The 23,762-nt window shown below is 46.8% G+C and overlaps 1 protein-coding gene across 1 annotated transcript in view; it reads right to left on the bottom strand.

The window, feature by feature from the left end:
• The window catches only part of LOC147701792 (visinin-like), a 78,738-nt gene extending 57,268 nt beyond the window's left edge, over nt 1-21,470 (bottom strand). Inside the window, exon 1 of the mRNA XM_086928700.1 lies at nt 21,003-21,470. Coding sequence (XP_086784826.1) covers nt 21,003-21,383 — 381 coding nt within the window. The 5' untranslated portion in view covers nt 21,384-21,470. The remainder of the gene's footprint in view (nt 1-21,002) is intronic.
• Between the last annotated feature and the right edge of the window lie 2,292 nt (nt 21,471-23,762).

Genomic DNA, 23,762 nt, shown 5'->3' with positions numbered 1-23,762 from the left:
AGGGGAGGGCTCAGAGTTGCCTGGTAGCTGAATAGCCGATTCCCAGTCCTTGGTCTGCTGGCCTAGGGGTGGGGACTGGGGAGCTGCTTCTCCTGTTCAGAATCTCCTAGGAGACAGACATGCTCAATCCACACTTTGGACTTCTGCAGGTAAAGGCCTCACTAACTTGAAATCTAACAATACTGTTTGAATAAAACTTTACTCCCTCTCCTGGCCAAAAAACGAAGTGCACAGTCCCTAGTAAACACAGTTTAAACAGCTCACAGAGGCAACCTCTGATGTAGAATATCCTTGTTGCTGTGGGGGGGGGGGGAGGCAGGGGGCTGGTTTCATTGGCTTGTGAACACAAAATGGTGGCTGGGGGTGCACTGTTTTAACATACAGGTCTTAGCAAAGAGCAAAGGAGAAATTTGGAGGGAAAACACTGATTTGTCACCAGGAATGAGAGGGATAAACTACAGAGTTTGGACTGCAAATCTCACAATTCAACACGTGAAATGGAAGCAATCATGGGCAGTAAAAACCACAAGTTTAAAACACAAAACAGGTGATAAAATATGCAATCACAGACAGGTTAAAACTACAATTTTAAACTGTAACAACCACAGGCAGAGATAGTAATCACAGAAAGGGTAAATCGTTTTTTTTTACAACTTTTATTTTGGAGAAGAGACAGCACTAGTCTGCCTCCTTACCACTTCCTGGACTCTGCTCACTGCAATCTGGGGCACAGGGAGGCTGCAACTCACAAGATGGAGGAGATGAGAAATATTTGGGAAACCCGACTACTCTCCTGGTGCTGAATGGGCGTGGCTCCTTTGCTACGCGTATCCTTTATGCAGCGCTTTGATTTTTCACAAGCCCTGTGACTTCAGTGATGTCACATTGATTCGCAGCACCCCCCACTCTGAAAATTGTTACAGCACCACTGGCACTTCCTGCCTTTTTACCTTATTATTAGAGGTTCACATTATTTTTGTGTCACTGTTTTGCTTTCTTTCCATTTTTCATTTCCTTTTCTGCCTTTTCACCTCTAACTCCAAGTCCAAATCTGGCCATGAAAAATTAACACCAGTCTAGGCCGCAAAACTGAGTCCAAGTGTCAATCACAGCACACATGAAGCAGTGCCCCCACCCCTCTGAACAGGAATTCAGCAACCACAGAAACGTTTTTTTTTTTTTATAGATTTGTTAAGCTCTCAAATCATCCACCAAAGGGATAACTGGACACTTGATCGACCAGCAGAGTTCACAGTTCAAAGACAACATTAAAGATCATAACAGCCACGTTTTCAGATTTTTCTAGAAGCAAGGTAAGTCTAACAGGAACATAGCTGTAGGGGTAATTGATTCCAATGTTTTGCCTTTGATGGGTCCATAAAATGCAACCTGAATCCCTGTGGATGATCGAAAGAGTTGGATAACTTGCAACCAATCGTAGCATGCCATTCGAACCGTCACAAGAGCCTTAACAAGAGCCCCACTATCTCATAGGAGCCTCCAGGCGGCTAGGCCACACCACTTGTCACATTTTGTGACAGGTGTCTGCAAATTGGATTTGTCCTTTTGAATTTTATTTGGGACCCACAATCAATAATGACATGGCGGATAACACTCAAGGACTTAAATGGTGTCCTCTGTTCCACTCACATCCGGCTGAAGCCCATCAGTAGGTGTGGGCGTGACATGCCCCCCTGTCCCCTTTTTCCTTTTCTGCTCCAGTTGCAGCCTTTGCTAATCCCATTAGGACTGCCAGATGGAAATAGCGTCCTTAATTCCATTTAGGAGGGATCAGCGTCCGGACTTGAGATGCGAGTCCTTGCACGGTTATGCGCCCACCGTTGCCAGGGCAAAAAAACGACGAATTACGGAATAACATATGGAAATTGGTCTGATAATAACAATTTCGCCGTGTGATTGCCCATTCCACTGCACCTATTGGAGATTACTTATATTCCAGTGGTGTTACCCCTTCAAATGTTCAAATGTAAAGTACATCATTTGATGCCCCAGCCCTTCACCGCCAAACTACCTATACAGAGCCGCAGCCATTTTATTTTTCTTAAAGCAGTGCGCCAACAAGGACTTTCTTGTAAAGTGCTTTTGAAAACCACATGAAATCCAGTTCATATAGGTGCTTCCAAGCAATGAAACATCTCTGAAGCTAGGAACAAATGTAAAATTATTTTAACCTCTGGTGAATCAAAGGATTCGAGTGTGCTTTGAAAACACTCATGCATTAAATGCATTATTTATGTGAAATCTCCCATTGCGCTTGTATGTTGTCGGCTGAAAAGACAGCATCTAGGATTAAGCTTTTTGGCAAGAGGCGAGATGCTGTCAATTGCATTCTTATCGTTCTAATTTTAATATGAACCTGGAATTTGTCAGCTCTGTGCAGCTGAACATCAGCGTACAAACAGCCTCAGAACCTTTTTACATTCAACAACACATTGCAGCAGCAAATCCAGTACACAGTGTTGCGGAGTGGTGTAGAGCAGAGTAGAGTGGCATAAAGCGTGTTGCGTAGAGTGTTGTAGAGTAGAGTGGCAAAGAGTAGATTGCCGTAAAGTGGAGTGGCATAAAGTGGAGTAGTGTAGGACAGTGGAATGGCATAAATGGAGTAGAGCATGCCGTAGAATAGAGTGGAGAAAAGTGTTGTAAAGTGGAATAGTGTTGTAGAGTGTTACAGAGTGGAGTAGAGCGTCATAGAGTGGAGTACCATAGAATGTAGTGTCATAGAGTAGAGTGTGCTACAGTGGCCTAGAGTAAAGTTGTCAGGATCCGACCTGTGCCTACCCAGTGATAGTGGAACTACAATTCCCAGAAAGCTCAGCGAGCACCGAGTCGGGATGAGAACATAAAAACCCGTGAGAACCGGAGTGCGGTGCACGTAATTTTGTCTTTTCGGAGATCAGAGTTGAGAGCTTCAGGGATTATTCTGGATTACTAGTGCTCCATAGTGTGTTACCGTAACCCGCGGCTGCGGGGTTACCTATTCTGGGACTTTGGATTTACCCGAACCGAGAGACGCAGGATTGCACCCTCTCGCGATATTCGGGAACTTTTGTTTGGACACGTTTCTTTTGTGCATTCGGGGAGACGTTGGATTTCACCCTCCCGAGTGCGACACTGCTTTGGGTTTATTATTTTGTTCACTGGTGTTGGGAGTTTGTGGTTCTTGAGAGAGACGCGGGATTTGCACCCTCTCTATTTGACCAGAGGTTGATCGGTTCTGGAACCCGTTTGAATCCGTTACCGTGAGAGACGCAGGATTGCACCCTCTCTAATTGACAAGAGGTAATGGTAGGTTTCGGAGGAACATTTCTTCGGATCCAGTACTGGTAAGAGATGTCAACATGCTAGGGTGTAGGCAGAACATACTATCCGTATTTTCTGGTGAAGAGTGTACTCAGTATCAAACCAGAACCATCGAACATTTTCCTCTCTTGGTTTCCGTGGGAATTGTGGCATTGGTATCCATAACCTTTAAGCCTGAGTAGAACCTTTTAAAGCAAGGGACTGGGAACTAACAAGTAGGTATAGGACACCACATCAAGCTTTGTATTCAGCGTAGCGGGGGGAGAAGTGTATATAACCTGTGTGCGTGTTTTTGTGTTTTGCAGAAAGCGTATTTGTGGAGAGACAATATCTCACAGGTAGAAGAGAGAGGTCCTGAGACGTATCAGGTAGGAAAGAAGCGAGAGGAGAGGAGAGTTCATAGGAAATAGGAAGCATAGGACTCTCGTCTTACTGTGTGTTCTTTGTATCCTTACAGAGACCGCATCTACCCTCGTTTCCAGTCCCGGACCAGTTATCCCTCGCCTGCTTACTATCGTGCTCTGTCAGATATTCTTTCCGGAGCACGGAGGAAGCTGGAGGTGGAACCCAAATAGCATCAATCGATCCAGAGGAGTCGTTGGACCGTGACAGAATTACGTGCCCACGAAATAACCTCCTCTTGATCGAGTAGTGATGGCTACCTTGGAAGATGTAATGGCGGCCTTGTTGCTGGTACAACAAGAACTAGCCACTTCAAGAGCAGAAGCAGCTGCTCTAAAGGAACAGGTAGAGAGACAAGGCAGGAATCCCTTTAATGCTTCTGCAGGTGTGCAGCAGGTTCAGGTCACCGTCCCTCAGCCTATTCCGTTGGCCAGTCCCGAGAGATATTCGGGGAGTCCTACATCTGTCCAAAATTTCTTGACGCAAATCACGCTACATTTCGCATGTCGCCCTGCGTCGTTCCCCACTAATATGTCAAGAGTAGCCTTTGCTATCTCGTATTTGACAGGTGATGCGGCGAATTGGGCAGGGCCGTTAGTGAAAAATGATGACCCTCTCCTATCGGATTGGGGGGCTTTTCGGAGAGAATTCGAAAGGGTATTCGATAGAAGAGCCACGACCCTAAGTGCAGACACGGATATCCTGGATTTGAAACAAGGGCGGAGTGATTTAATCACGTACATGACAGCCTTCAACCGTCTGGTAGCAGAAACAGCTTGGCCAGAGGAGAAGAGAAAGGCCTTATATTATCATGGTCTTTCTGACGAGTTGAAGGATGTTCTGGCGCAAATCGATCCGCAACCTGTTACTTGTACCGATCTTATTAACCTGACGCTGAGGCTTGACCATCGTCGAGCGGACCGTGTGGGTGAACGGAGACGTGGGTATCAACCCCTTGGGGGTCAGAAGAAAGTTGAAGGTGGGATACCCCCAGAGAAGAGTGGTGGAGCCGAACCTATGGAGTTGGGGGCGGTTAGGGCTCCTTTATCGAGAGCAGAAAGAGAGAGCCGCCGTACCTTGGGCCTCTGCATGTATTGCGGAAAAAAGGGCCATTACGTTAAGGATTGTATGGTAAAACCCAAGAAAGGCCGTCCGTATTCGATGGGAAGGACCCAAGCTGTTCCAGCGGTAAAGGGGGATTCAGAGAGTGCATCCTTGGTGTTGGAGGAAAACCCTGAGGAGCAAGAGTGGCGGTTGCCATCGCTGGCGGGGGGTTCCGCCACAACCACGGAAGCGCACATCGTTCTATCTATGTTGTTGCGGGTGCGAGGAACTCTATACCCAGTACATAGTATGGTAGACTCGGGAGCCACGGGTAACTTCATAGACGAAGGGTTGGTAGCACGTTTGGGGTTGGTGAGAGTGGCGATGCAGAAACCAGAGAGAGTGCTGGCAGTAGATGGCACGCCGCTGAAGTCCGGCCCTATCATTGAACACACTGAGGAAGTAGAACTGCACCTCCCGGGAGATCCTATGGAGCATGTAGAAACCATTATCCTGAATATTATCGAAGCACCTCAATATGAGGTTATCCTAGGTATGCCTTGGTTAGGTCTGCACAATCCTACTATGGATTGGAAACGGAAAACCATCAGCTTTCAGTCGACAGAATGCCAAACAACCTGCATGAGAGAAAAGGTCCATCATCTCCTTGCTCTATCACAAGGGTATCAAGTAGCGACAGCGGTTGAGAAAGATGTTAGCCTCCCCGCCGAGTACGAAGAGTATAGTGAGGTGTTTAGTGAAACCAAGGCTGCGTCCTTACCGCCTCACAGAGAATACGACTGTCGTATTGATCTGGTGGAAGGAGCAGCGATACCCTCCTGTAGAGTATACGCACTTTCAGAGCCTGAAACCAAACACCTGCAGGAGTATTTGAGGGAGTTTTGTGCCATGGGGTTTATTCGGCCATCACGATCCCCGGCGGCCTCACCTCTGTTTTTCATAGCCAAAGCTAACGGGGATCTACGTACCTGTATTGATTACCGCCTGTTGAATAGACAGACCATTAAGAACCGGTATCCGTTACCACTCATCCCCGTACTGTTGGACCAAGTAAGGGAGGCCACAATTTACACTCGGTTGGACCTCCGGGGTGCGTACCATCTGGTGAGGATCCGCAGTGGGGATGAGTGGAAAACGGCCTTTAAGACTCGATACGGGCTATTCGAGTACTTAGTAATGCCGTTCGGGCTTTGCAATGCCCCTGCGGCGTTTCAATACTTTTTAAATGACGTGTTGAAGGATTACATAGACCAGTTTGTCATCGTATACATCGACGACATCTTGGTGTATTCAAGGTCTATTCCTCAACATGCTAGTCACGTCATTTTGGTTCTGAAGAAATTACTGGACAACAGCTTGTATTGCAAGCTTAGCAAGTGCGAGTTCGGAGTGGAGGAGGTGGAGTTTCTGGGTGTTATCTTGAGCCCCTTGGGTTTCCGCATGGCAGATCGTAAGGTGGAGGCAGTTCAGCAGTGGCCAACTCCCAAGAGTGTGAAGGAAGTGCAGTGTTTCTTGGGGTTTTCCAACTACTACCGAAGATTCATTGCACAGTTCTCAGCAGTGGCGGCTCCGATTACTCGATTGCTGAGAAAGGGAACGACATTTGAGTGGACGAATGAGGCGGACGTGGCTTTCAATATATTGAAAGAAGCGTTCTGTACGGCTCCCATTTTGAAACATCCTCAAATGGATGTTCCGTTCGTGGTAGAGGCGGATGCCTCGGATGCCGCGGTCGGAGCTATCCTCTCACAAAGGGACAAGCACACTGGACAATTGCACCCGGTTGCTTTTCTATCGAAAAAGCTGTCATCCGCTGAGGCCAATTATACCGTGGCGGAGAAGGAATTGTTCGCCATAAAGAAGGCCTTCATGGAGTGGAGGCATTATTTGTGGGGTGCGAGACATTCCATCACGGTGTATTCGGATCACCGGAATCTGGTCTACATGAAAACAGCTCGCCATCTATCACAGAGACAGATGAGATGGATGTTGTTTTTTGCGGGTTTTGACTTTGTGGTCACGTTCCGTCCCGGGGCGGACAATAAGAAGGCTGACTCCCTGTCAAGGCAGACAGAAAAAGAAACATCAATACAAAAAGCACAGGCCATCATACCCGCAGAGAAAGTGTTGTGTGCGAATGCGATAGAACAGTTCGTGTCTCAAGTGGTAAAGCAGAAAAGCACACAACAGTGGTCTACTTGGGCGACTCAGAATACCAATCGAGCTTTGAAACATGGGGTGCCCTTATGTAACGGAAAGCTATACTTGCCCACGCATTCCCTCAGGTTACAAGCCTTTAATTGGTGTCATAATGCTGTTTTGGCAGGCCATACAGGGATAAAGAAGACCCTTCTCCTGATACAACGCCATTTCTGGTGGGAAGGGATGGGTAAAGATGTGGAGAACTGGGTAGGACAGTGCGAGGTGTGTGCAAGGGCGAAGGGGGAGCATTGTAGGGCGAAAGGGAAACTCATGCCACTTCCAACTCCTTCCCATCCCTGGCATACCATCAGCGTAGACTTCATAGTGGGGCTGCCAACAGATCAACAGTGCAACGCCATATTAGTGGTAGTAGATAGCCTTACAAAAATGGCGCATTTCATACCATGCCACAATCTCCCAACAGCCAAACAAACAGCACAGCTACTTTTGACGCAGGTGGTGCGTCTGCACGGGATTCCTCGAGTCATTATATCTGACAGAGGGCCCCAATTCATCGCCCGGTTCTGGCACATGTGGTGCACAGCCCTACAGGTGGAAGATGCATTGTCCACCAGCTTCCATCCTCAATCTGATGGTCAGACGGAGAGGATGAATCAAACGCTCAAGAAATATCTGAGGTGTTATGCAAAGGAAGCGGAAAAATCATGGGTCTCTATGTTGTGGCTCGCGGAACTGTCTTATAATAACACCTGGCACAGTTCCATCCAGGAAACACCATTTAGGGCCAACAACGGGTTTCATGCTAAGACCTTGCCCATTGTGATACCGGGTGAAGTGCAGAATCATCCCTCTGTGGCGGCCCATGTGGAGGAGTTGGTCAAACTCCACAAAGTCATCCGAACCACCTTGAAAAGATCGAAATCAACTTATAAGGCTTGGGCGGACCAACATAGGCAGGATGGGCCAGAATACAAAGTCGGGGACAGAGTATGGCTCTCGACTAAGAATATCCGGTTCTGCTATCACAGTGTGTTCCATCCTCGCTTCATTGGGCCCTATACTGTACTTCGGAAGGTCAATCGGGTGGCGTTCAAACTCAAACTTCCGGGGCATTTAAGAATACATCCAGTATTCCATTGCAGCTTGTTGAAACCCGCTGGGAAGGCGAAAATGTCAGCGGCTCCTCCGGTGTTGAGGGATGAGCAGTTGGAGTACGAGGTCCGGAGGATTCTGGACTCGAGATTCCGCCAGGGCAAGCTGTGGTTTCTCATTTCATGGAAGGGGTACCAACCTGAGGATGATTCGTGGGAACCAAGTACGGCGGTTCATGCTCCGAGAGCAGTTCGTGCTTTCTATCGCAAACACCCGGAGAAGCCGGGCGCTAGGAGGCACGGTGGAGGGGGGCATACTGTCAGGATCCGACCTGTGCCTACCCAGTGATAGTGGAACTACAATTCCCAGAAAGCTCAGCGAGCACCGAGTCGGGATGAGAACATAAAAACCCGTGAGAACCGGAGTGCGGTGCACGTAATTTTGTCTTTTCGGAGATCAGAGTTGAGAGCTTCAGGGATTATTCTGGATTACTAGTGCTCCATAGTGTGTTACCGTAACCCGCGGCTGCGGGGTTACCTATTCTGGGACTTTGGATTTACCCGAACCGAGAGACGCAGGATTGCACCCTCTCGCGATATTCGGGAACTTTTGTTTGGACACGTTTCTTTTGTGCATTCGGGGAGACGTTGGATTTCACCCTCCCGAGTGCGACACTGCTTTGGGTTTATTATTTTGTTCACTGGTGTTGGGAGTTTGTGGTTCTTGAGAGAGACGCGGGATTTGCACCCTCTCTATTTGACCAGAGGTTGATCGGTTCTGGAACCCGTTTGAATCCGTTACCGTGAGAGACGCAGGATTGCACCCTCTCTAATTGACAAGAGGTAATGGTAGGTTTCGGAGGAACATTTCTTCGGATCCAGTACTGGTAAGAGATGTCAACATGCTAGGGTGTAGGCAGAACATACTATCCGTATTTTCTGGTGAAGAGTGTACTCAGTATCAAACCAGAACCATCGAACATTTTCCTCTCTTGGTTTCCGTGGGAATTGTGGCATTGGTATCCATAACCTTTAAGCCTGAGTAGAACCTTTTAAAGCAAGGGACTGGGAACTAACAAGTAGGTATAGGACACCACATCAAGCTTTGTATTCAGCGTAGCGGGGGGAGAAGTGTATATAACCTGTGTGCGTGTTTTTGTGTTTTGCAGAAAGCGTATTTGTGGAGAGACAATATCTCACAGGTAGAAGAGAGAGGTCCTGAGACGTATCAGGTAGGAAAGAAGCGAGAGGAGAGGAGAGTTCATAGGAAATAGGAAGCATAGGACTCTCGTCTTACTGTGTGTTCTTTGTATCCTTACAGAGACCGCATCTACCCTCGTTTCCAGTCCCGGACCAGTTATCCCTCGCCTGCTTACTATCGTGCTCTGTCAGATATTCTTTCCGGAGCACGGAGGAAGCTGGAGGTGGAACCCAAATAGCATCAATCGATCCAGAGGAGTCGTTGGACCGTGACAAAAGTGGCGTAAAGTACAATGGGTCAGAGTAGATTAGCGTAAAGTGCATTGGTTTTGAGTAAAGTGGTGTAGAGTGCATTGAAGTAGAGTGCAGTGACGTAAAGTGCAGTGGTGTTGAGTAGTGTGGTGCAGGGTAGAGTGGAGTGGCAGTGTTTCAAAGTAGGATGGCATAGAGTGGAACGGTGCAAGATAAAGTGGAGCAGAAGAGAGTAATGGCAAAGAGTACAGACGTGCAGAGTAGAGTGGCATAGAGTGCAGTGTTGCAGAGTAGAGTGGCATAGAGTACAGTGGCGCAGAGTAGAGTAGAGATGCATAGAGTGGCATAAAGTGTTGTACCAGATGTCAGCAGCTCTGGTGATAGGCGGTTGTTGTTTCAGTGAATTATGTTCACCTATTTCATTGTTGACAATACGCACATCCTCCAAATAGTATAAAAATTATGTTTCGACATAGGCAGGATGTATAAGGCTGTGGTGTAAATAATGTAGTTTGTTTCCGGGCTTTGGTTTGTAGCTTTCTGGGTAGCAGTAATCTGTATTGTCTAGGTTTTTATGGCTACTACTGTATATGTTGTACATACTGAGGCTATTGCTCATTCTGTGTAGTTGTGTAGGCTACACCTTTGGGCTTGCCAATGCGTGCTATTATTAAAATGATTTGGTACTCAGGCTTGCTGTCTGTAAAGAGTAAGATCATTTGACTTTCACTAGAGGGTCACATTAAGCAAAACCCAACAGTGCTTTCATAAAAGTACCTTGACATGAATATTTGTTGCTACAGAATGTGTATGCACCTCCTCCTGCAGGCCTGTTTTAAGGGTAATGTTACAGCCTTGTAAACTGAAGCATAGAATGTGCACAAGCAGGTCCCATTGGAAAGAGTAATCTGCATTCTTCTTGCTTTTCTATAAATGCTCTCACTTTGAAGTCACAGAAAGAAAAGAAACTTCAAGCCCCCTGTATATGATGGAGCCTGACATTTGACCTTTGTGTTTAAATCCAGAGCAAATGTGACAAGATAGGAACAAGATTTGAAGGCCTGTTTACAGAAAGTGAGATCTCGAAAGGATACAGTAGACAAGGTTTGGGCAACGGAAGGGACTAACTCAAGCTAGACAGCCTGAAACAAATAGAGCCAGCAAATAGAAAGCAAGGAAATGTGAGTTATAAACCACAAAGACAATGGTAAGCAATGGACAGAATGCATTCCCAGGGAAGCTTTATGAATGTCACCAAGATGCCTGGATTGCTTCGACCTAGATAATGGCATCCAGCTCACTGGAGAAATGCCCGATGGAATTAAAGGCCATTACGGCCATCTATGACATTGTACACAGAAATCTTGTCAGGCATGTATATCATGGTATAAACACAGTTCATAAAAATAATGCCCCACTAGGTATAGATTTTCTATCATTAACAGCAAGTTTTTAGCTTGTTGTACTTTCCCCCTCCTGAGGCGATAAGCCGGGAGGTTCTCTATGCACTCTTGCCTGTTTTTAACACTGTTTTATTCTTTGCTCAGCTTGATTCAAAAAGCTTTTTACTCGGCTTGACTTGAAAAGCATTTTTTAATTGTGCATTGTGTGTGGAGCATTACTACGAGATCGTAACTATTATTCTTACCTGCCTAAGGACCTTCGCCTACCAGTCGCTGCCCGGGCCGCTCTCAGCTGAGCATTGACGCTGAGAGCTCGGCCCCGGGGAGGCAAACTTGGTTTTGGCGGCCATATTGGGGGTATTCCAGCACTCGGACGCGCTCTAGTCGGACATATAAGGGGTCCCATGACCCTGCGCTCGTCTTAGCTTGTTGTACTTTCCCCCTCCTGAGGCGATAAGCCAGGAGGTTCTCTACGCACTCTTGCCTGTTTTTAACACTGTTTTATTCTTTGCTCAGCTTGATTCAAAAAGCTTTTTACTCGGCTTGACTTGAAAAGCATTTTTTAATTGTGCATTGTGTGTGGAGCATTACTACGAGATCGTAACTATTATTCTTACCTGCCTAAGGACCTTCCCCTACCAGTCGCTACCCGGGCCGCTCTCAGCTGAGCACTGACGCTGAGAACTCGGCCCCGGGGAGGCGAACTTGGTTTTGGCGGCCATATTGGGGGTATTCCAGCGCTCGGACGCGCTCTAGTTGGACATAAAAGGGGACGACTGTCTTCTCCGCGCAGCGGAGGCACATTATTGGCGGGCCGGACTCACGCCGGAGTCATGCCAGAGTCATGCCAGAGTCATGCCAGAGTCATGCCAGAGTCCTGCCCGTCTGCGCCCGCCAGCGCTAAGGGGGCGTCAGGGGTCAGGGGCGCTGCTCAGCCTCTTATCCCTCCTCCTGAAAACCTTAGGTACTCACTTAGCACCCTCAAATCACTCAGACCTTTCCGGCAAGTGTGCCATCACAAATTATTTCCCGAGCAACTGCGCCATGGCTTAAATTGCAGCTGTCCGAATGAACCTAGTCCGCTAAACCCTGCTTACGCTGCAAATCCCTCCAGGATATCTGGGGCACAGGATTTCCCCCTTCCCCTGAAAGAAGTAGGCTTTCTCATTAATGCCCGTTCCCTGGCCAAAAACAACTTTGCTTTCAGAGACTTTGTATCTGAAAGAAAACCTTCCTGGGTCTTTGTCACCAAAACGTGGGGCTCAGACTCAGCAGGCCCTGACCTGATTAACGCCCTCCCTGATGGTTATTCCATGGTGAGACAGGACAGAGAGGGTCGTAGAGGGGGTGGCATAGGCATTGTATATAAAAATTCCTTAAATTGTCGCATGGAGTCCCTTCCTTCGCCCCAGAAATCTTTTCAGGCCCCTTTCTTCTCCCTCAGCACCTCCCCAAAGGAACATTTTGCAGGTATCCTTATCTACAGACCTCCGGGCTCTAGGTCTTCGTTCGCCGCCGATTTACTCGAAGTAATCGAACCGTTTACTAATAGGCCCTCCCTGACTATTCTTGGAGACTTCAATTTTCACTTAGAAAATTTCAACTCGGCTGATACGTTGTCCCTCGTGGACCTACTGGCCTCTCTCAGCCTTTCCCAAAAAGTGCTATTTCCTACCCATTCCGCCGGCCACATCTTAGATGGAGTGTTTACGAACGACCCCAGTCTAGAGATTGGCTCCCCTTTGCCCCTCTCCTGGTCGGATCATAAAGCAGTCCCCCTGGAATTCGCGTCAGGCTTTCTTTCCGCCTCTCCCACGGATATGAACTGTTGGGTCCTGAAGAGGAGTTACAGGGGCCTGTCGAACTAATCCCTTGGCCCTCTCATCGCCAACTTCAAGCCTCCCCCTTCTCAGGACATTGATGCCACTGCCCGCGAGCTCGCAAGCATCATCTCTAGGGCTGTGGACACTCTCGCCCCGCTTAAGTCCCACTACTGTGCCAGAAAACGCCCGTCAGCGCCCTAGTACTCAGATTCCCTTAGATTGCAGAGACAGGAGTGTAGGAGGCAAGAAAGGCTCTGGAGAGCCCAGCCTGACACTGACGGGCGGACCAAGCATCAAAATATCTCCTTAAGAGTTATAAAGCGGCGGTATTGGCCGAAAAGCAAACTTACTTTTCCAATCTAACCTCTTCCTTCACTTCCCCTGGAGACCTTTTCAAAGTTGTAGACACCTTATCTCTCGTCCAACATCCTGATCCCATACTTCCCTCGCAAGAACTCTGTGATCAGATCTCCACCTTTTTCCACACTAAAATATTGGACATTTACACAGCACTCCAGACTCATAATCTCACCCATGTTCCTCTTCCCAGTCTAGAGCATATCCCAGCCCCCAATGAAACCTACCCCAGTTTTCCCCTTCTTACGGCTGAGGTCCTCGACAAGCTCCTGGACTCGACCAAGTCAGGATCTCCACTCGACCCCTGTCCGCTTAAAATCCTAAAAACCTGCAGGGAAACCTTACTTCCCCCCTTGCTGGAAGTTATGAATAGGGCTATCTCCAGCGGATCATTTCCCGCATCCTGGAAGACGGCCATCGTTTAGCCCATTCTGAAAAAGGCCTCCCTGGATCCTGGGACCCTGAAAAACTTTCGTCCCATTTCCCTTCTTCCTGCTCCAGCCAAGATGCTGGAGGCTCATCTGAATTTCCATCTTAGCGCCTTTCTTGATAAGACCTGCCTGCTTGACCCCTCTCAGCATGGCTTTCAAAAGGCGCACAGCACTGAGTCAGCCCTCACAGTTGTGGTCAATAACATTTGCGCTAAGGTCGACAGAGGTCAGACTACTCTTCTGATCCTGCTCGACCTTACAGCCGCATTTGACACCCTGTCCCCTACCATCTTGGCCTCCCGTCTCAGGGAGATGGGGGTGGACGGTCTGGCTCTGACCCTCCTCAATTCTTTCCTTAATCATCGGGAGCAAAGGGTCAAATTGGGTGACTTCCTTTCCACCGCCAAGCCTCTGCAGTGTGGGGTCCCGCAGGGCTCTTCTTTGAGCCCTACGCTCTTTAACGTTTATGTGGCCCCACTTGCTAGGCTTGTCAGGACTTTTGGACTGGAAGTGCTCTCATACGCCGATGACACCCAAATCATGGTCTCTCTGTCGCAATCCGTTGAGACCACGGCCCTAAACTTAAGAAACTGCATGGAAGCTGTGGCAGGTTGGATGGCCTCGAACTTCCTCAAGTTAAACGGGGAAAAGACTGAGATCCTTGTCTTTGGTGGAAACAAGGAGGTTTGGTCAGCCGACTGGTGGCCACAGACACTGGGAACATGCCCCCAGCCTTCTCCCGTCGCCTGTAACCTGGGAGTCATATTTGACACCTCACTTGCCTTCGACAAGCAAGTTAACAGAATGGTCTCAACCTGCTGTGGGCTCCTAAGGATGTTAAGAAAGCTCACCCACTACCTCTCCCCTGACGCCCGGAAACTTGTTTCTGTTCCCCCCCTATCCTCGCGCCTGGACTACTGCAATGCCTTATATATTGGCATGAGCAACAAACTAATCCATCGCCTGCAAGACGTCCAGAACGCTGCAGCGAGGTTTGTCGTCAATGCCCCCAGACGGTCCTCAGGAACCTTGATCAGCAAAAATCTTCACTGGCTCCCTGTGTATGCCAGGATAAAATTTTAAATCCTGACCATCACCCACCGGGCTCTTCATGGTGCCGGTGCTGAGGGCATCAGGTCCCTAGTGTCAACCTACGCCCCTGGTAGGGCCTTGCGCTCTGCGAGCCAGAATTTTCTAACCGTCCCTCGAGTTGCTAAAGCGAGATGGGGAGGTAAGGCGTTTTCCTCCCTCGCTCCTAGACTTTGGAACGAGCTCCCCTTGGAACTCAGGAACCAAGAATCTCTTGTCCTCTTCCGAAAAGGCCTTAAAACCTTGCTCTTCACTGAAGCCTACTCTTAGGCTCCTATACTCCCTATATATGTACTTGGCTATTTTCCATCATCTGCGCCTTGACGCCTTCGGGCAAAGTTGCGCACTACAAATCTCCACTCAAATCAAATCAAATCAATCGGGCAAAATTAACGCACATTATATTTAGGACACACGCTTAATGCCAAAGAATATCCTGACAACAACATTTGGTACCAAACCACTGGGGCAGACGAGCTAAACTGTAAGATATAACACTTTGCACAGAGTGACGTTTTTCTGCTTTCAAAATCAGTTCCACACTTTAATAAAAAGTTGATATTTTGATTTAACTGGAGGAATTACCCTTCTTTTTCAGCTGAATGTGCCCAGCCCGAATATAATATGGCCATAATCGGTTCTGCCATAAACCATTTTTAAGTGGTATCACTAAAACTTACACAAGGATGGTCAGTTTACACACGACTGGGGAGAGCCACAGTGTCTGGTCCCAAAATCCCAATTACAGAATGCCACCCTAGAGGTCCCTGTCTACATTGAAGAGCATTTCAACGGTGTGAAGCAGCTTCAGGATGAGAAGCATAAGCTAGTAGGAGCCTCAACTGGGTAAGAGACAGGAGGTGGAATCTGGATGCTGAGTGTGAGACACACCTTGTTCAAAAGTGTTGAGCAGGATGGTAAAAGAACAGGCTCTCAAGCAGCAAGAACAGTTTGGTGAATACAGAGGTTGAGAGACCTGGCGTCCTTTAAAAGGGATGGATGGAAATTGATTGAATTAATCTGGAAACCACCATTAATTACACATGGGGATCACCATAAGCAATCAATCCTTGTCCAATCCCCAAAGTGATGGCCTAGTCCACAATGTTAGGCCTTTTTCTCTTGTATTTTTCTATAGATCCATGTAAAGGGGACTCTAAGGGGATAGCGGTTCCAGTAATATTAGTTAAAGCCCATGTGACAATACAGATGAAGTTCTGAGGTGTGTTAGAGACTGGAGTTGCAGAGAGCTTTCGATGTCAGAGGTGGTTGCTATGTGGGGTGCAAATGTGACAACTCATCAAGAGGTCCCACGTTTCTTCGGGAGCACTCCATTCTCTCCACCTCCTTTGCAAAGCCCAAGTCTGTTCGTCCCAAAGCAGGTTTCTGGTGCGCCCCATGTCTTGTAGACGTGACACATAAGGACCTTTGATAGTCTCACACAGGCTTTGTCATTGGGGTCCAAATGTGGGATGATGGGGAAGGTTCTGTACATGTGCAATGTCAGGAATATGAGGGCTATGCAAGCATGTAAATTACATTGCATTTACCTCATTCTTGAGTCAGGGTAGGCGTATGAGAATGTATGTGAGGGTACATGTAACGCACAATCCTAGGATGAGAGCATCGAATGCAGAACACCGACGTGTGCCCAGAGAAACGAGACGTGATCACCGCCATGGAGAAGCATGTGAGAGAGGTGCTTCCTAATGTTGGGTGTGCCAAGAGAATCTGCATTCTGCTGGTTCGATTTCATAAATCGCACTGGCCCACCCCAGTGTTCCACCGACATTTGGACTGATGAATTTGTGCTGGTCAATCAGTGCGAATTTCGTTTGCACACTTCTTAGACAGAGCAGCTACTGGTGCAAAATTATACCAGCTCTGGGTCAAGTTATGTAGTCTGTACATGATGTAAACATTTACCAACACAACAAATTATTCTATACTTGCAATGAAAAATGTGTTTGGTAATGGCCCTAACCTCTGACACCAGCCCCAAGGTTTAGCTTAATAATTGGCACCTTCCAGTAACAAACGGGCTTTGCTACGTATTGCTGTTGCCTCACTCAGTTTTGGCAAAAATCTTCCTCATTAAGGGCCTTATTGAGATAAGGCCCAGAAAGTCTCTGACCGCAGATTGGAGGCTTTCCAAGCCTCATCACGGTTTCAATTCCGACCGCCTAATTACAATTAAGGAGGTCAGAATTGAGGCCGGCTGGTCATTCCGGCTGGATTCCGACAGGCTCCAGGAGTTGTCTGCCAGTCCGACTGGCCCGTAATCCCGAAGGATGGCGTTTCTGCCGTTGGGATTACACTGCTCGGTTTCCGACAGCCTTTCCATGCCGGGTTTTCCAAAATCGAAAGCCTGTATGAAAGTGAGTTTGGGGGCCCCTAGGGGGGGCCCCTTCTCCTTGCAGCCTCCGGTTGGGGGAAAAGTGGGCATCCTATAGTCCCCCCCCTGTTAATCCCTGCACCATGTGGCAGACACCTTGAGGTGCCTGCCTTGGGGTGCAGGGATTAACACAATCTCTCATTTCTCTATGGAAGTTTATGCTTCGGCCGGTTTACGACCGCAGCACAAGCTATGGGAGTATTGTAATGGCGGTGTCGGGATCACCGACAGGAGGTCGGTCGGTCCCAAGACAACAACGGTGTTGATTGGAGGCACCTCCGACGACATCGTAATGGAGCCCAAGGTCTAGCGTACAAACGTAGTCAGCTCAAACGGGAGAGTGGGTGCATCAGAGATGGCAAGTTCAGGTGTGAGGAGCACCCCCTGCCATTTTTTTCTTGTTCTGGCATTCTGGTGCTTTTTTTGGCTCCTGTGCACTTACATAATTACGAAGATCATAATACAAACAACAACAAGAATGGACAAAGTCAAAAGATCCGGCTTGGCAAGCCTACAATTTTTTTAATGTTTAAAAAAAAATATGCAAGACATTCAAAGCGTAAACGTAGTAAAAAGAGACATTCTACAGTCTCTAGGTGGAGTGTATATATTTGAATGCAAAAATTACTCGTAGCAAAAATTAATTTAAACAAAATTAAATGAAAGCAGAACTAAAAGCAAAGATTGGTCTACCACTCTTAGTATTGGCGTACATTATTTTTAGGCTGATGTGCCGAAGCAAAATTCCATCATTCACAGTGAAGAGAGCCAATGGCTGAAATGGATTGACCCATTGCTTCACGCTGTATGCTGTGATGGGTGGAAGCTAAATGTGAATGACACTCGAACCAAACAATAGGAGAAGAGGGATGACCTTATACGTGTACCCATAAATGCATGTATTTTAATCATTAATTTTTGGGAAAACCTGAAGTTAGTGAGGCAGCTAATACTGTTTCTAGGCCGGACCTAAAAATGATGGGACAGATTTAACCTGGCAAGATGAAATGGCAGACATCTGAGATGTTTTTTTCCTTGCACAAGCTATATACTGTTTGGGATCTTTCAGCCTCAAGTTCTTGAGACAGTAAATACAAACCACTTATCCTCATGTTAACTTACAAACCTTCCTTCAGCTTTCTAACAACAGTTCTCATCTCGTGGTGAATAATATTGCAGCCAGTTTAGCATGCACATACTCACCAGGAGATGCCCACCTTTTGCCTTCAGTGTCTTAATATGATCCACATCCCTTTGAACAAATATTTGTTTCTGTCACAAAAAGACTTGTCTTACTTCTCATGTCTGACATTCATATGCACGTGTTCGCACTGGTGGCCCTCGCGGGGCAGCACGTGCTGCACCATTCAAGTCAGGGTCACAGGCAGGTGTTCAGTAACGGGGGTTACAGCACATTGTTTTTCCTCTCATTGTGTCTCTGCTGCTCACACTATTCTGGGAAACATTGGGGTATCAAGGACGGTGTTAAAAATTATCGCCAGTTTAGCGGCAGAAAACTGCTGCTAAAGCGGTGATAATAGGCTTGATACTATGCCCTGGAGAATTCCAATAGAAGTCCATGTTCTGATGTGAACCTGGGCTTCCATTGGAATTGTCCAGCGCATATTATCAAGCCCATTATCAACGCTAAACCGGCGATAATTTTAACGGCGTCCTTGATAATATGCCCCAATGTGTTTTACGCAAGCCGTTTTTCCCCCGATTATTAATGTTAGCCTACTAGAAGTGGGCTATTCTTGTTCGCATTTCAAAGGCTTTCTCTGCTCTCTCACCCACTGGGCTGTTTAACTATTGAGAAAAAAGGCAGAAGGTAAGAAACTGTGGGGCATATTATCAAGCAATAGCGATAATTATCGCTATTGCTTGGTTAGAGACAAAAATTTACCGCTGGGCTGCGGCGATTTTTACCGCAAATAAACCTTGGTATTACCAAGGTTTAACGCAAATGCGATAAAAATCGCCGCAAAGGATGAATATCGCTGAAAAGTCAGCGATATTCATGCAGTACCGAGCTAATGCTCTTAGCCATGTTAGCCACCTCCCATTGGATAACATGGCTAAGAACTGCTCAGGGCAGGTGTTAGCTTTTGGAGATATTCGCGCTTAGCGCGAATATCTCCAAAAGTTGGTAATAGGAGATAGCGATGTTAGCGACTGTTTTCAGTCGCTAACATCTTGGCACGCCCACTTTGCATGTCATTAGTGATAAATATCACTGACATGCAAAGTGGGGCCCAAGATGGTCGCTATCTCCTACTAGCTGTCGCTAACTGGTGTTAGCGACAGCTAGGTAATTGGGAGATAATTTTATCTCCGCTTTCTTGGCTTTTAAAGACAAAAAAGCGGAGATAAACCCCCTTGATAATATGCCCCTACATTTTATATTGCATTTCACTAGTCTGTCACGTGCACTAAAAGACATCCGCATTCCTAGCTTTTGAGCCAACAAGCATGTTGCATGATGGCGCTTGTATTTTACCTTACACTCTCTTCATGGGTTCAAGGCCCCAGCATGCACCGTGATGTTGGCTAAAATGCCAGACTTACAGAATATGTTATACATAACATGGAGCCTCTTAAAACATACAACAAAGGTGAGCTCTGCTCACATATTTTGAGAGGGTTCACTCTCTTTTTCAAGTCATGCATTAAAAGGAGCATTGCCAATACAAATTCTTCCATTTTTGTGTAGTAGAAAGTTTGATACCGAGCTTCACAACACAACAAAGGTGCCACATGGATAGCAGCAGAGTAACTTTCTCTAACACAAAGAATACTTAAAAGGACAGGTGGCAGCAGCAAGAGGAACATTACACAAGACACTCACACATGCAGGACTGGTACAACACGGGCAGCTAAGTGAAGAGAGGTTAAGGGACGGTTGTACACTTTCCGTAAACATACATAAACATACAAGAAGCACAGCACATGTGTAAGAAAGAACCAAACCTCTAATAGAATTCCCATACATTCATGTGCTCATACAGAGCACTGAAACCCCACCTACCTAGGGTGGCATAGTTTATAGTGGGTCCCACATCCAGCACCGTAAACATCAGCTCTTCACTTGTTGTAACGTCCCCTGGTTATCTTCCTCACAGAATTGGTACAGGATGGCAGTAGCACAGCAAGCTTCCCACTCTCTCTCACAGACATTAACAAGTACAATCTCCAGTTCTCAGTAGAAGAGATCGAACTGGGCAGACCAGTCCAAGCTTTCACTGGGCAGTGAACATGTACACTTAAGGCATGAGTGACATGCAGCTTGGAGACAGAGCTCTGGTGCGGGTGCTTAACTCATTGAGGGGAATGTAGAAGTGGACGAGTGAATGAATTTGCAAGGACAGATACTATTCTCACTTAAGTGATATCACAGGTCAATATCCTGAAAGTGCCACGTTTTCCACGAATTGAAAAGTAGACGTTAAGTCGCAGGTCACTGCTATTTGCAGCAGCCCAACCACAGCCTGTGTGCTCTGTACAGGCACACAGGTGAAAACCTCTTAGAAAAGGGTTTGAATGCAAGTGAGCCAGGTGCTGTCAAATTCCAGCCTTGGTGCTTACATTGCTCAAAGTGCTGAGGGCCGCAAGTGCGTGCTCGCCTGCTAGGAGCTGCTCAGTGTGCTAGAGCTGAAATGCTCTAGAAATGTCAGTGTAGGAAGTGTCCAACTAAACTATATTATGGTTATATGAAAGATACTTGCAAATGTGGAAAACCATGCGCTGTGAAGAAAACCAATCCCTGTGATCACACACATACACTAGTGTTTCTTGAAAATAATAAGCAAAAATCTTTGACCCAGAGTCAAGGCACATGTGAAAATACACAAGTGCACGGATACCATGGACTATGCTAGGCAACTAGTGTGTTCTATCATGGTATGGTAGGTATATGAGGCATACATATATATTGTACAACAAAGCTAAGTACCAGCGACCTATCTCCCCATTAACATACATGGGAGGACCCTGAACCATTGAGTGCTCACCGTAATGATCTCCAGCACCTCAGTCTTGCTGACCTCGCCGTTCTTGTCCACGTCGAAGAGGGAGAAGGCCCACTCCAGCTTCAGATTGGTCTTGCCGGAGGAGGTGAGGTGCAGGGCGATGATGTACTCACGGAAGTCCAGCGTGCCGTCATCATTGGTGTCGAAGCTCCTGAAGACGTGGTGGGCGTATGTCTTGGGGTCAGAGTCGGGGAAGAAGTTGGCATAGATTTTCTCAAAGTCCGTCCGGCTGATCCTGCCATCGGGGCACTGCTTCTTGAAGCTCTCGTACCACTTGCAGAGCTCATCCTCCGTGTACCGCGTGTTCATTTTCAGCTCATCCAATACTTCCTTGGAGAGAGCCCCACTTTTACTGTTCCCCATGCTTCCAACTCTGATGTTTTGTCTTTTGAACCGATGTCCTTCCTTCCTTCCTGTTTTCTTTTTTCCTCTTCCTTCTTTGACTTTATTTAATTTTAAATGTTATTCTGCTCTGTTTTCTTGCTTTGACCTGCTTTCCTTTCCCCTTTTCTCTCTTGAGATGCCAGATGAAGTAAGGTCGCTCATCTACCTGCCCCTTGCTTTATAGATCTTTGGGGGGTGTCTGACATTAGCAGGTGGGCGGAGACAGGAGAGCTCGAGAAGGAGGAGGGATGTTGCCAGCTCTTCGCTGCCACCACTTCTGCTGGACATGTCTCCCCACCTCCTGCCGTGTGCTTGAGAGCAGGATTAGTGATCTTCTTATCTCAGTTGAAGGAAGATTGTTGTCTCTGAGCTGCTTTGCTCATCTCCTTCTGTCCTCTCGGGTCACTCACTTCCCTTCTCTTGTGCTTCGAAAACTCTGTCAATGTTGGCATCTCTTTCTTCCCCACTCTCTTTCAAATGAATTTTCCTATCTGACCTCTCTCCTGTACCATAAACATGCATAAAGCACACCATGCTTTGTTACTAAGCCTACAAAGGGATTATCAGTGATGCATGGAGTTTTTTTGGAAGATCAAGTCTCGCCCACGTGTGTGGCATGCTTCGTCATTGGGTTACCCCATCTACCACTCAGAAGCATTCAAGGTTACTAGCATGTTTTTGTTGTCCACTCAGTCAGTCGTCAGGGAATCAGTGCAGTGCTTAATTTGAGCAGGTGGTTTCCAGTGCCAAGCACCTGCACTTAATCATCAACACTGGTGCTTTTCATGAGCAGCAGTTAAGGACACATTCATTTTTGGATGGCACAGGGAGATCAGGAGGCAGATGTATCAAACGATTTTTTGTCACAAATGCTGCGAATCGGTAAAACGCAGTGTTTGCGACAAAAAAATCGGAAAATGGAATGTATCAACTAAAACGCATCGCAATATTAAGGAATCGCAAATTTTGCGATTCCTTAATATTGCGTAAGCAATTAAGGAATCGCAAATTGCGATTCATTAAATGCTATGCAAGAAGCAATTAAGTTTTGCGAATTTACACTAGGAAATCGCAAATTACCACCAACCTGTAGTTGGTGGTAATTTGCGAATTCTTTCACAAATGCACTTTTTGGCATTTATAAAGGTGCCATGTGCCATGTGTATGGTATTTGTGCCATATGCGCACACATGTAAATTTCAGGGGTGCAGCAGGGTGTCCTTAAGACACCCTTGCACCCTTGAAATTATTCTCAATTTGCAATTAGCAAATTGCGAATCGCAAATTGCGAATCGCAAATTGAGAATCACAAATTGAGAATAACTTCACATTCCTTCCTATGGGCCTCCTTACCCATAGACATGAATGGGAAATTATTCCTTAATTGCGATTAGCAATTTGCTAATCGCAATTAAGGAATTTTAAGAAATCGCTAAAAAATAGAGACATTTTTATATACATACCATTTTGCAATTCTCAAATAGCGATTCTCAAAATATCGCTATTTGAGAATCGCAAATATGCATTTTGTTAAATCTGCCCCTAAGTGATTTGCCCAGAATCACAGGTTGTTGACCCGACGCCGAGATTCGCACCTGGTTCTCCAGCTCTGAAATCAGCAGCTCTGGCCATTACTCCACATTTTCTGTGGCGCTAACAGGACAAATGGGCAGGTGCAAGCTGCCTCCTGACGAGAGCCCCAGCACTTATTCTTTATCACAAATTAACCACTGAATCGATGTATGGTATGGTTAGCAATTTCTTTTTCAATTAATGTTTAATCTTTCGCCCTAAATCTGCTACGGTGTGCCAGGCTCCTAAACTAACTCCCTCATACTGAAGTATGACTTAGAGCTTGTCCCAGTTTGAAAGTAGTACAAGTTGCTGTACAGGCGGAGCACCGAGTTGGGGAACTCCCAGGACCACCCACTGCGTTTGCTGACGTTTAACTCTTATGGCCACATAAGGATGCCGCTGGTAGGGGACAGCTCCCAGAGAACAGGCTGCAGGGAAGCACAAGCTGCTGGACAGGCTGGGGACTTTTCAGCCCCGAGACAACATCACGCTACTTAGTGACATACAGAGAGTGAGCACCAGCTCACCATTTCTCAGTGGAAGTTAAACCTCGTACAGAGAATACCCACTGATGAAGCATGCCACATGTTGTGGGTGAGGGGATTCTGGCATATTACCAACAACTAGCGATAATTATCGCTATGTTGGCTTAGCAGCAATATTTTTATCGCCGAGCTGCGGCAATTTTTATCGCTTAGGAACCTTGCTATTATCAAGGTTTATCTCCTAAGCGTTAAAAATCGGCCGAAATGCATGAATATCGCTGAAAAGTCAGCGATATTC

Source organism: Lissotriton vulgaris, chromosome 7 (assembly GCF_964263255.1).
Source record: "Lissotriton vulgaris chromosome 7, aLisVul1.2, whole genome shotgun sequence".
Classification (NCBI taxonomy): domain Eukaryota; kingdom Metazoa; phylum Chordata; class Amphibia; order Caudata; family Salamandridae; genus Lissotriton; species Lissotriton vulgaris.
Note: the sequence above shows the minus strand (reverse complement) of the source record. Positions and strands in the feature narration are given on the sequence as shown.